The 14,174-nt window shown below is 43.2% G+C and overlaps 1 protein-coding gene across 1 annotated transcript in view; it reads left to right on the top strand.

Moving 5' to 3' along the window:
• Positions 1 to 12,373, top strand: part of LOC117350409 — a 106,431-nt gene extending 94,058 nt beyond the window's left edge. Inside the window, exons 8-11 of the mRNA XM_033924689.1 lie at positions 7,287 to 7,565; positions 8,191 to 8,244; positions 8,813 to 8,920; positions 10,720 to 12,373. Coding sequence (XP_033780580.1) covers positions 7,287 to 7,565; positions 8,191 to 8,244; positions 8,813 to 8,919 — 440 coding nt within the window. The 3' untranslated portion in view covers position 8,920; positions 10,720 to 12,373. The remainder of the gene's footprint in view (positions 1 to 7,286; positions 7,566 to 8,190; positions 8,245 to 8,812; positions 8,921 to 10,719) is intronic.
• The last annotated feature ends 1,801 nt before the right edge of the window (positions 12,374 to 14,174 follow it).

The following is a 14,174-nucleotide window of genomic DNA, read 5'->3' as shown; positions in this document are numbered from 1 at the left end:
GGTTTTTGTTTCTTTTTTGAAGGTTTTGTAGTCTGTGGTCGAAGACAGCAGACTGGTGAGTTGTCTGTCTAGTTTTGCTGCTCTGGTGGCCATTAGGTTCTTATTTATAACAATTCATTTTCAATAATGATTATTTTGATGCATTTTTTATATTGTAAACTGCATCAATACTGTAGAAACAAAATATAAAATAGCTGAAATTGCATTAAACTTAAAATTTGCAATGACCTAAAGTGACGAACATCAGTTTTCAGCAGACGGTCATGGAATCATTCTGTTCACGTGACAATTTTAAAAAGAGAAATAGTGACTGATGAGATCAATCAATTCATAAACATCTCTCTGATGCCTCAGGCTTGTTGTAGAGTATGAATTATGAATTGGATTGGGTCCAGGATAGGACACATTGCAATTGTATTTAATTTATTATAAATCATTATCAAAGAATGAATCATTTACTTCCTCTCTTTGGCCCCTCTTTTACTAAGCCATGGTAGAGGTTTATACTGTGGCCCAGAACGCTAAATGCTCCAACACTGCTTCGACGCTCATAGCAGCGTTGGAGCACTTAGCACTCAAGGCCACAATAGAAACTTCTACTGTTGCTTAGTAAAATGGGGGGAGATTTAATTGCTAAGATGCCTTTGGTCATGACCGTTCTTAGACAATAGCCAAGAACAGATTAAGATCATAGGATAAACTAAACTAAACTAAAGCTTAACTTTGTATACTGAGTCATCATTTCTGAGAAAGCTCGACTCGGTTTACAGCAATTAAATAAACAGGAAATGATTTACAAATGACAAATAGAAGATAATAGCAAAATTTCAAAAGAATTAATTTTCAAAATGTTTGACAAATAGAGTAGTTTTTAAAGGTTTATAGAAAAATTGAAATGAACTGGAACTCCTTAAAAAAAAGGGGAGGTCATTCCAGAGTTGAGAGAGTTTAAAGTCAGTTTAAAGTCAGTCCTGATTTTACGCTGAGCTCAATTAATTACTGTATCTAGTGAAATATGGTGGAAGATGCCCAGTGTGCTTCTTCCCAATAGGGTTTCATCATCACCATTGTGCAGAGATGCCCCAGTAATTCAAGTCTTGGAAAGTAAAGGTCTACTCCTTTAGTTTCATCCTAATGTACTGTGGTATATTGAAGTTTCTGCTTATGCCTTTTCAAATCAGAAGCAGAGGTCCCCAAAGGCACTGAAAGAAGGAATAATAAGAAAAAGGATAAAGAGTCAGGAGAGTTGTTTATAAGCTGAGAAAACTTGAGCGTGAGATCATACTCCACATATCCCGGCTTAGGAGTGAAATTCATCCCTGTTGTGGTATGCGCAAAAATAACCCACTTGGAGAAATTGCCTCCTTAGAATGAGCTAAATTCCACCCTTCAGGAATCAGACCCCTTGACATTGGTGCACTGAACTCCTGTAACAGATTATTTTAGGACGGGGAGGTGGTGATAAGAAGAGGGCTAAGTTTACTTTTTTACAAGCAGGGGCTCTGTATGATGAGGAACAGTGATTTGTTCTTAATGTTATGCCATGATCAGGAGATGAAAGGATGTGTATGATGATGGCTGTTTGGAAGGTCACGGGAGTTGTTTATGTATGAAGGTGTCTTACTGTGTGAATGATGCCAACTGGAAGCTCATATTTGGAACTGGTACCAAACTGACAATAAAACCCAGTAAGTAACCATATAATCCATACGCAGATTTCTTCAAACATTAAAAAGAACACCAGTCTTGCAGATTAAAATTTGTTGCTCGGTAGGTTGAGGTTTTGTTCCAAGAAGATTATTTGGAACTATTTTACGATACTACTCGCAAATCCATCTTTTAAGTTACTGCCCCCTCTCTGTGGAATGCCCTCCCATTAGACATTCGATTAGAGAACTCGCTTGAAAAATTTAAAGCCAAACTTAAAACCTTCCTCTTTAAAGATGCCTTTATTCTTTAGTATTAGCTTCAGCTTCTTAATTCCTTGATTCATGTGAATCTTTGAAACATCTAATACTTCTTTTGAAATGATTCCCCTCCTAATGTTTTTGCCACTCCCCATTTACCGTCCTTTTTTATTAATTTTACTTCAATGTATTTTAAACAACCTTTCCCTCCCTACTTTCCTTCCGTCTCATGTATGTTAATCCGAATTCGTCTAGTATTTTTAATATTTGATAAAATATTGCTTTTATTTACCTATTTTAATTGTCCCTTACAATCTTTTTATATTGTACACCATCTAGACATTCGTTTTGATAGACGGTATATCAAAACTAAAGAAACTTGAAACTTGAAGTCCAATATAACTTAACAAATTAGGTTTTAAACTGGTAATTCTATCTTTAACCATCACCAAACAAATTTAAAACTTGTTTAAAAGAGGTCCCAAGCAAGTTAAGTTGTACAGGATCAAAAGTAGAAACAGAAACATAGCAACATGATAGCAGATAAAGGCCAAATGGCCCATCTAGTCTGCCCATCCGCAGTAACCATTATCTCTTTCTCTCTTCAAGAGATCCCACATGCCTATCCCAGGCCCTTTTGAATTCAGACACAGTCTCTGTCTCCACCACCTCTTCTGGGAGACTGTTCCATGCATCTACCACCCTTTCTGTAAAAAAGTATTTCCTTAGATTTCTCCTGAGCCTATCACCTCTTAACTTCATCCTATGCCTTCTCATTCCAGAGCTTCCTTTCAAATAAAAGAGACCCGATCATGCAAATTTACCTCTTGCACGCTCAATATCTAACACGCTACATAATTCAGGTTTAGGTTGGTGTATTGAGTCTTTTAAAAAGCCCCAGCGGAACATGCCTACAAGAAGGCAACCCTGTCCATATAATTTATCATTGTCCTTTTCAAACTGCTGGTAAACTAGGAATCAGATTGCTACCATATGTTTTGCAAATATTCTCAAATGAAAGACCAGTAGTAGAATAACACCGTGCTACTTGATTTCCCTGTTTAGCAGACAGCTTTCATTACATGGTATAAACTTGAACTAGGACCAGCTCATAAGTACATGAGAACATAAGAATAGCCTTGCTGGCCAATGGTCAATCAAGCCCAGTAGCCTATTCTCACGGTGGCCAATCGATGTCCCTAGTACCTGGCCAAAACCCAAGGAGTAGCAACATTCCATGCTATCGATCCAGAGCAAGCAGTGGCTTCCCCCATTTCTTTCTCAATAACAGACTATAGACTTTTCCTCCATGAAATTATCCAAACCTTTCATAAAACCAGCTACGCTATCCATTCTTACCACAACATCTGGCAACGTGTTTCAGAGCTTAACTATTTTCTGAGTGAAAAAATATTTCCTCCTATTGCTTTTAAAAGTATTTCCCTGTAACTTCATAGAGTGTCCCCTAGTCTTTGCAATTTTTGACGGAGTGAAAAATCGATCCACTTGTACCCGTTCTACTCCACTCAGGATTTTGTAGAGTTCGTTTTTTGATTAGATAAAATTGGTTGTGCCTGAGGTAGGGGAATATATATATTTTTTTAACTTAATAACATAGTAAATGATGGCAGATAAAGACCTAAACGGTCCATCCAGTCTGTCCATTAGTTATTCTCATTAAAAATACATGATTAAATAAACTTGTCTCTTTTTTTATATTTCTGGGCCATAGACTAAAGTCCACCTGGTATTGTCCTAGGTTCCAACTGCTGAAGTTGCCATCTAAGCTCACTCTAGCCTATCCAACCGTCCCGTTGTTTGCAGGATATCTACTGTAAAGTCTGGCCAGTAATGTCCTCATGTTCTGAGTTAGTGAAGTTCCCATTATTGCCATCATACACGGAATCATCCCATTGAGTCCATCCTATATGGAATCATCATATATGGGACGCAAACTATACAAGTCTGCCCAATACCGGCCTTAGTTCTTTAATTTATACCATTTGCTTTCTAATTAACATAGTGCTACAAGAATAAGGGTCAGAATTTGAAAGGAAAGAGGTTGGAGAGGAGGAAGGGAGTAAAGTTGAATAAGAGGGAGAGGGCATGGGATGGAGTTTTACCGGAAGAAAAGATGGCTCCATCAGAGAGAAGAGGTTTATGCATCAGAATCCATTACTGTGTGAATGACAATAACTGGAAACTGACATTCGGATCTGGCACGATGCTGTTAGTTCAACCCAGTGAGTGAATATTTACCAAAATTTTTTTTAAAAAGTGTAAATGTATTAAGTGGTAGTGTCCTAGGCAGTTGACATGACCACATATATCATCATGATGATAGTTTTCTGAGCTAAGGGTATGACAGACCCAACGGCCAAAGTCAGGTCCATATCCAACAATTGTTTGGATAAAGGATTTAATCACTGTGCCAAAGCTGCCAGTAACCAGAAACTGGTATTTGGGTTTGGCACTCGTTTAATGGTCCAGTTAAGCGAGTATTGAGACTATTTAAAATGAGTTCTTAAAATCAAAAGTGTGCAGTGTTGATGGTGGAAATAAAGCCATAACTTCACAGATTTCAAGCCTACTAGAATAGCTAATGCAGAAAGTAGCCAGTCTTATTTTTTTTTATTCCATCAAATGCATTAATGTTATACATTTCTCTATTTCTAATTAAAATAAGTTGATTTAGTAGAAAGAGCAGAGAACCATGAGTTTAAACATCTTCCAAGTATGTCTTTTATATCACTCACTACCTTGAATAGATTGAGTGATATGAAAGACATACTCGGCAGCTGCTCCAATACTTAAACTAAGTGCTCTAAAAATCTGGGATCACTTTGAATACTGAAATAATTTTCTTCATGATGTTGAATTTGTGTTATAGGATGTTTAATATATAATTTATTGGGTGAAAAGCCTTTTGGAGCGTCACACAAACCCCCAGAAGAGTATGATCGAATATATAAGGTTCGAGTTTGAGTCTTGTAATGGGATGTTCCATAAAAAGTCTTATAACCTTCAAGAGCCTGTTCAGTTTTCTGATACTCTGAGGTGGATTTAATTTTTGCTTTAGAAGACACATAGGAGGGGCCGCTGCAAAATTTTCAACCCAACCAAGAAGAGAATGACGTGGAGCCATGAAACTTACAAGTTATTCCACACTTTTCTTGACACGATTATAAACAGAGTACGTACGAGAGACTAACTGACGTACAATAGTCAAGAGGGTAGAGAGAGAACTCCATTAAATCAATAGGATAGTAAGATGGTTAATGGTAGAATAGGAAATGGGGATCCCGTCCAAAGTAGTCTAATAGTTGGAGTTGGAGAACATAAGAACATAAGATTTGCCGCCGCTGGGTCAGACCAGTGGTCCATCGTGCCCAGCAGTCCGCTTCCACAGTGGCCCCTAGGTCAAAGACCAGTGAGCTAACTGAGACCAGCCCTACCTGCGTACGTTACGGTTCTAAGAGAGAAGTTTCAAAGACATCTTAAAATAGAAAGGATTTCAGTTTTGACTTGAAATGATCGAGTAGGAACCTGACTTCTCTACTGTTTGTTTTTCCCCATCATTCTCTTCTCGGTTAGGCTGAGAACTTTTCAGCAGCCCCTCATAGGACTCAAACATTTTTGGGTTCTACGGCTCCCTTGCATGTTTATTTGAATAGCTGCAATTATTATTTTTTTGGCTGTTGATTAATTCTATAATGGCATCATGGGACCAGAATTCCTTTACAGAATACTAGCATTTCAGCACTAACGTGCCCTCTTATGCCATGTCAATGGAAGATGTAAGTTGGCACACCTAAATGTGCCAAGTGACTCATACATGTAAACTATTCTGTAAACTACATACAGGAATACCTGGGAGACATGTCCATGGCCTTGCCCTGATCCAGCAATGTGTCCACCCCTCTTGCAGTAAGGTCCTATGGCACTTAGGTGTTTCCCTTATAGATTAGCCTAGTTGACTAAAGGCCCAATTGTATAAATGATGCCTAAATCATAGGCGTCTAAGAACGCGGTGCTTACCGCATATCAGCCTTAAGTTAGGCACTGTTTATCGAATTGTGCCTAGCGACCCTAACTCTCTTGATGTCAGGTTTTTCTTAGCCTAAATACTGGTGCCTAGTCCATTTGAGGCGCCTACATGCAAAACACACTCACGATCTGCCCCTAATCACACCTACTTTCCAATAATGGCCTTGACTAGGCGCCTACCTGAAAGCAATAGGCACCTACCAAGTTAGGTGCCTACCACCCAATTCATTTTAATTTAAGCCAATTATGAGGTATTAATTGCTTGTTATCAGCACCAATTAAGCTTTTTAAATAACACCCCTTTTTACAAAACCATATGAGGTTTTTAGCGCCAGGCGGCATGCTGATTGCGCTGCATTGCTCCGATGCTCATAGAGTCCTATGAGTGCCAGAGCAGCGCAGAGAATTCTGTACCCCGGCCGGTGCTAAAAACCTCTTGCGCAGTTTTGTAAAAGGGAAGAGGTGGGGAGTAAAATAGGTGCCTAGATCAGCTAGGTGTACTGATATCTTTAGCTGTCATTTATAGAATCAGAACCTAATTGCAGTGGCGTAGTAAGGGGGGGAAGGAGGCGGTCTTGCTCAGGGGGCCGGCACCCCTCCTCTTCCCTGCCCCATCCCTTCGCACTCCTCCCCTGCCACTCGGCCCTTCCCCCATACCTTTTTTAACTTCAGCACAAGCAGCCACCAACTTGCTGCCCACGTCGGCTTCGATGTTCTCTCTGATGTCACTTCCGGGACCAACACCTAGGAAGTGACATCAGAGAGAGTGCCGAAGCTTACGCAGGTAGCAATTCGGAGACTGCTTGGGCCAAAGTTAAAAAGGTACGACAAAGGGGTGCGCGTGCGTGGTGGGGGGGGGAAGAGAGCGGGAGAGGGGTGCCACCGCCCCAGGCACCCCTCACCCTTGCTACACCGCTGCCTAGTTGCCTTCTAGGGTGCTTGTAGGTGGCTCCTTCCTCCAGGTGCCAGTTTATAGCATTGCCTTATTTATTCCCTTGGACTGGTGAACTATAATTGTGGTAAAATAAATTAAAAACCGTGGCCACCTTGATGATCTTCTGGCAGTGACGGAAATTCATCCCAAGAAGCTCCTGCAGAGCAGGGAGGCCCAGGAGAATCGGGCTTCAGTATCTTCTGAAGTGGATCACCTTCTGCTCTGGGCCCTTCATTTGATTTTCTCTCACTATATTAACTGGTGCCATATACAATAAGGATGTTATAAAAATGTAGAATATTGTTATTTTCTGTTATGACCGCAAATGGTGCCGATTCTCATCCGAGAGGACAGATAACTTATCGCAACTTTTTCCCCACTGTTTATTGCTTCCGCAGACATTGCTGACTCAAAACCTTCCGTCTACGTCCTTCAGCCCAAGGACAAAGAGTCCAAGGTGAGCCCCATCTGTCTGATTACTGACTTCTCTCCAGCTAATAACACCAGGGCAGTTGTCAGCAATACAATAATGGAGAATAATTTGCCTACTCTGGTGAATACCGACACAAAATGGAGTTATGGCATTGTGGCTTGGAGTTCTACCGAAGAGCAAAGCAGTTCTACCGAGTGCAAAGCAGAGTACAAGGGAGAAATGTACAAGCCGGAGATGCCTAAAGGTGAGGAAATTTGCAACAACTTCACTACAAAACAGTCTCTGGAATCAAAAACAAAAACCCACAAACTCCCGCTCTATTTTGGAAAGTTTAGGCCTGGCTGTCTCAAAAAAAGCAAGAGTTTGAGCCGGATGCACTAAAGCATTTTACCCAGACACAAAAACAGGTCAAAGCCTTGTGTAAACCTGGTCATGGAAGACGTAGTTAAAAGAAGCAGAGATAGGGTTACCAGATATCCGGATTTCCCCAGACGTGTCTGGGTGTCCGGATGGCTTTTCAAAGCCCAGCATTTGGCCGGGTTTTGAAAAGCTTCTAGCACCGAGTGACCTGGGGACGGCATCTGCGCACGCCGTGATGTCATCGTGTCACTCCAGCGCGTGCGCGGATACCGTTCCAACGAGCAGACAGGTTAAGGGGGCGGGGCTGCGGGTAAGGCTGGGGAGTGGAATGGGGCGTGGCTGGGTGGAACGGGGTGGGGCTATGGGTCCAGATTTTCGTTCCCAAAACTATGGTAACCCTAGACAGAGAGAGACAAAGAAAGAGAAGCAGCTAATCGTGTTATTGCATATAGAGATGTTTAAGGGGCCAGTTATGATTAACAATCATTCTATTTTATTTTTAATCTCAGATGGTGTTCAAGACATTTGCTCTTCTGTGACTATCAGTGAACATTTTGAAACAGGTAAAAACTGCCTCAGTCCAGTAATTTTATTCTTTAACAGGTCACATAACCAGTGGCGTGGTAAGGGTAGGAGGTGTCTGGGGCAGTGGTGCCCCCCCTTCTATGCCCTCCTCTCCCCCACCACTCCTTCCATGCACCCTGGGCTCCTTCCCACCTCCCACTCCACACTCGCATTCTCCCTTTCCCTCCACATACCTCTGTAAATCTTCGCTAGTGATGAGTGGCTTCTCCTGCATGCTTCCCTCTGACATCACTTCCTGGTCCCGCGACCCAGAAGTGATTCACAGGGGAACCAGGCCGGCGCCAGCAGCAGGCAGGAGAAGTTGATCGTGCTAGCCAAGATCTACAGAGGTATGGGGCAGAGAGATGCCGGCACCCCCATCGAGACAGCGCTCAGGGCGGTCCACACCCCTGCTCCCCCTTACAATGCCACTGCACATATCCTGTGTATGTGCCAGATATGTGCATAAGTTATAAGTCTTTTGTAAAGGGAACTTACGCAAACAGACACAAGGGACAGGGGAATGCTACGGTGCTAAAATCTACCTCCTCTTCTTCCTCAACACAGATGAGAAACTGAACTCCCTTTCCATCACCGTCTTGGGTCTAAGAATCATTTTTGCTAAGACCCTTGTAATTAATGTATTGATGACGCTGCGGCTGTGCAGAAGCTAAGGTGAGAGAAATCGTGTTTTAAAACGAGTCCACCTGATGTTAAACGGGAAACCCACTGAGGGAAATTTTATATCCGGTATCCTAGGTAGGAAGTTTGAGTTGGTGTCTAATTTGGAACTATTTTAGAAGGGAACTTCTGTGTCTTTATATAATAGCCTCAAAATTCCTGTAACAATCGTGGGTAAATGCCCCTGCTTGGGAGTTGGTATACATTTACATGCAACATTTAATCAAATATGCACAAATGTATTTTTGTACAATGCCCCAACTTTTCCTCAAACACCTCTCAGATTGCTAAGAAGTAGGAGACAGCATTCTCTGTGCCTACTTTAAATGTGTGACCCCTGTTGTTATTTTAAACAGTCATTTTCACTGGCTAAAACAAGAGTTTATGGATGAATTTTTTAATAACATTATAGGGATGAACACAGGCAAGAAAATCCTGGTTAGTTTTTGATATTTCAATGGATTTTTCCTGATTTTTAACTGTTATTTTTTTAGTTTCATATATGTTTTAACTGGGAATTTTTAGTGCATGCTAGATTGATTTAATGAGCACTGAGGGGTCAAAAGGAGGTGTGGCCATGGGAGGGGCGTAAGTAGGTCAGGGACTTTCCTTGAAATTAGGCGCGATGTTAAAGACTAGGGTAATTTATGCGCCCAACTGCCATTAGCTGTGCAACAATTATAGAAAATTACTCTAGTGGCTATACTTGTAACCGGAATTAATCCATAGACTTTATATCACCAACATCCGGTTAAACAGGTATAAGCACCAAATGTGCGGATTTCCCCGGACATGGACCTCCTTTTCGAAGACTTGTCCGGGGGTCCGGACAGCTTATTAAAACCCGGCACTTTGTCAGGGTTTTGAAAAGTTTACTGTCAAAATCGCATCTGGAGGGGGCATCCGTGCTTGCGTGGTCCCAACGCGGTGATGTCACACGCACGCGTATCACATCATGTCTGTGCATCTGGGGGTGGGGCTGGGGAGGCGGAATGAGGCGGGGCTGGGGAGGCAGAACAGGGCGGGGCTGGGGAGGCGGGACGGGGCTTGGCTGGACAGGCCCATAGGCCAGCCCGCACTAAAACGCTCTACAATGGCTTGATAAAAGGGGACCATAGCAAACAAAGGTAATATTTTGGCATGTCTGTCCCAGACTGCATTATTAGTTTATCAAAAGGAATGTACACTTCTCCCTCGTCATTCGCGGGGGATACGGGCAGAGCCGGACCGCGAATGCCGAAAAACCACAATTATCCGGCTCTGACCCACCCCCACCTCCCTGCCGCCTTCCCGGCCTTACCTGGTGGTCTAGAGGCCTTTCGGGGCAGGAGCGATCTTCCTGCGCTCCTGCCCCGTGCAGATCGCCATCAGGAAATGGCAGTAGGGAGTTCCCGACGTAGCCTCGAGAGACTACGGGAACTCCCAGCAGCCATTTCCTGATGGCGATCTGCACAGGGCAGGAGCGTAGGAAGATCGCTCCTGCCCCGAAAGGCCTCTAGACCACCAGGTAAGACCGGGAAGGTGGCAGGGAGGAAAAAAAGATGGATATTTTTTTACATGAAGACTGTTTTTTTTATTTTCCCCCTCCCCAGAAAAAATTGCGATTATATGAAACCGCGAGTGCAGGAACCGCGAATGGGGAGGGAGAAGTGTACTTTCTGTGAAAGATCAGCATGGGGTGAAACCTTTGGGCAGCCACTCACAGTGGAGGCATTGCGATTATCATGTTATTACCAGAGAATAACCATCTGGCGCTGATACTCAGCTAAAATATCTCTTTTTTTTCTTTGCAGGACTGAACAGCAAAGGATTGCACCCAGAATGGAACGGCTTCAAAAGCTGCAAAAATATTCTGACTCTTGATTTTTTCTTTTTCATTTTCTTAAACTAGTTATGCTTCCATTAAATCATCTGTGCTCTCATTATATGTCCTTATAAAAACAGAAGCACCTTCGCCTCTCCTTTCAAATTATGACAAAGTTCAAATATTTATCATCTTTTGTTTGTCTCTTCTGTAATTGATTTTGGCATATAAAACCACGAACGGTTTTGATTAAAACATTAAACTTTTTTTTTTAATCCTTGCCCATTTTCTGTTAAATCTGGTCCTCTGAAGTCTCCAGAGCCATGCTGAACAAGTCCTGTGATTTTTTTTTTTTTGCTGCCACTATGTCCCAGAGCTCCTCTTTGATCAGTCCGAGGTGAACATCTCATGGATGCAGTAGGGGCAAAGCCAGGACTAATTCAAGCTGTCCTGGCTGAAATGGAGCAGCTAGTAATGTTGAATGGCCCACCACAGCTAACCAAGCACAAGCTGCATTTACACCTACGAGAAATGCGTACATGCTTAGGGGAAATAATAGGGAAAACATTTTATTTTTATTTTTGTCTATTCCTGCATTTGAACTCCTGTTGAAAAGCCGAAACAGCCCAGATTTTTAATTTTTTTGTTAACTTTTTGCTTGATGCAGTTGATTTGTGGAGTAGGCAACCTGCTCAACCAATCAAACTGCATCAAACAAAAAAATACCCCCCACACCTAAAAAAGAAGCAGGGCTCTTAAGACTGGGGATTCTCCAAACCCCCTGAAGGCTCTGACAGTACTTATCTGAATTTGATTGGCTGAGCAGCATCTTCCTGTTGCCTGCTCGACCAATCAAATTCAGAGCAGTGCTCTCAGGGCCTTTAGGGAGTGGGGAGAATCCTCTGACCGCACGATACTGGGCACAGTGTTATAAAACACTGGGGTTTCATGCCTAACATGTGCGCCAGGATTTACACCTGGTTACAGCAGGCACAAGACCTTGCACTCAAAACTAGGCGCAGGAATCCACACTAAGCTCTGTTCTATAGAGGGCGCTGAGCCCAGACCACACTTTATAGAATAATGCTTTGCGCAGATTTTTTCCCGGCACCCAAATTTGGCCCATCTTGATAAACACAAACCTCTCTGTAGGCACGCTTATTAAATTCCCCTAAACAGGATAGAGCCCAGCACTTGAAGGGAGAATCCTCACGCTCAGAGCACAAGGGAGCCTGTGACTTATTAACTGAATGTATTCCCTGTAGGTGGGACCACTGATTTTGTAGTCACAAGGATAGTGAATGACTGAGCCTTTCAGCCACCCCTTAATCCTGGCTTTGGATAACAGGGCCCTCAGCCGCATCTTGCTGAACTGTAACTGTTCTGTATTATGCCCTCCTCTTCCTCTTTCATAAAACGCTATGGAAAATTCGTATATTTTGTAAATAGTTTTGTACCTAGACTTGATTTTTAATGAGATGTTTTTATGAGAAATGTAAATAGTTTATTTCATTCTGCTTCGGTTGTTTTAAGGCTGCTGTATTTTGTAGAATGCCATGTATCTAAGAGGTCCACTAGATCAATAGATTTGTATTCTTAATAAAAATGATTTTGCATTGTTATGCGCAAAGTTTTAATAAAGAAATTGAACAAAAATAATCCACAGTCGGGTTTTCTTTTAAATTCTTTTTGCATTATTCAGCTATTCTTGACAGACAAGGGATGACGGCTTTAACCTAAATAGGAAAAGCCTTTCTCACTGCAATGGCAGCTGAGCAATGGAACAACCGTCTTTGGGAAATGATAGAATATACATCACTGGAGGTTTCTGAAAACAAATCAGACAAACATCTGTCTGAGATGATCTGGTACTGCATGATGGTACAGGGAAATGGAGAGAAGGTGTGACAGAGTGAGGGATTTTCCCTCTCTGGGACTGCTGTTATGCCACTGGGCAGCCCAAAGGACCATGTATTTGAGAAGGACTATAGGTCCCAGAGGGCTATGCGTTGCTTGGTTCAGTGCTGAGTCAGAGGAGCGGGTCTCAGGGGAGAGTATTTCTGCCCAGGCTTGACTCCGTTACAGGGAGGTTCCAGGAGAAAGAAGAGGTAAATCAGTTGGCTGAGGTAAACCAAGCTTTATTATAACGTGCGAGGCAAACAAACAGAATAAAAAAGTTATTGCACAGAATTGTGTGCGTTTGTGTTGTGACCCTCCTAAAAAATACAGGCCAGCCTGCCACTCCAGGTGGTCTGATACAGAAGGCTTATCGATGGTCCTTCCAAGATGACCTTTCTAGGATTTTTTGACATTGGTAGCAGAAAGACAACATTAACCTGGATGAATGAAACAGCTGGGAATAGCAGAGGCATATCCTAAGTTCCGGAAGTGTGCGGATGTCAATGAGATGATATCACAAGCATGCGTGATGTCATCATGTCGACATCCACGCATGCCCGGAGGCCCTCCAGGTAGGTCTCTGAGTCACTAGTGGGAGGTGCTGCAAAAAAAGACCCACGGAGAGGAGGAGAGGCACTGGCGACGGCCGACTGCCTACAAGACGTGACTCTCACCACAAGCGGCACGTCCTGTAGGCAGTCAGCCAGTGCCTCTCCTCCTCCTCCCCCCCCCCCCGGCATCTGGCGGCACACAGTTTGCGATGCACTGCTTTAGAGAGAAGTGTGTTCTGTGTTTGACTTCTCTAGTTCTTGCCTCTGATGCATCCTTCTAGCAAAACGTGGCCATGTCATGTTTTATTAAACTATTTTGCTTCATAGGTTGGTTTGGTCTGTTGTTATTGCATCAAAATAAAGTGAGCTGCTGTCCTCCCTGCTTCCCGCCCTTTTTCTAACACAGTGCGCCTTCTGGCTGACAGGTCTGGTTTTCAGCTTAGCCATAGTATGTCAATTAACCTGGCTCTTCCATCACATGTGTGTAAATCTCTTCCATACATTATCCCTAATATCCTAAAACCAGCCTTTGGTCCAGTGGCGTAGTGGGGGGAGAGGCGGTCCTCCCCGGGTGCAGCCTTGATGAGGGAGAAGGCACCCATCCTCCTCTCCGCCCCTCCCCACCCCCTCCTGCCGTGCATTCACCACTTTCCTTCCCCCGTACCTCTGAAATGTTCCTGGCACGGGCAGCAACCCCCAAGCTGCTGTTGCACCAGGGTCGGCTCTTCCTCTGATGTGGGTGGGTCCAGGAAGTGACATCAGAGGAAGAGCTGATGCTGGCGCGCTGCTTCCCTTTCCTCGTACCTCTTTAATGTTCCTGACGCAAGCAGCAACTCCCTAACTTGATGCCAGCATCAGCACTTCCTCTGATGTCACTTCCTGGACCCACACCTAGGAAGTGACATCAGAAGAAGAGCCAACGCTGGTGCAACAGCAGCTTGGGGAGTTGCTGCCCGTGCCAGGAACATTTCAGAGGTACGGGGGAAGGAAAGCG

This window comes from Geotrypetes seraphini, chromosome 16, assembly GCF_902459505.1.
Source record: "Geotrypetes seraphini chromosome 16, aGeoSer1.1, whole genome shotgun sequence".
NCBI classification, from domain to species: Eukaryota; Metazoa; Chordata; class Amphibia; order Gymnophiona; family Dermophiidae; genus Geotrypetes; species Geotrypetes seraphini.
The sequence above is the reverse complement of the archived record's forward strand: the minus strand, read 5'-3'. Positions and strand labels throughout refer to the sequence as shown.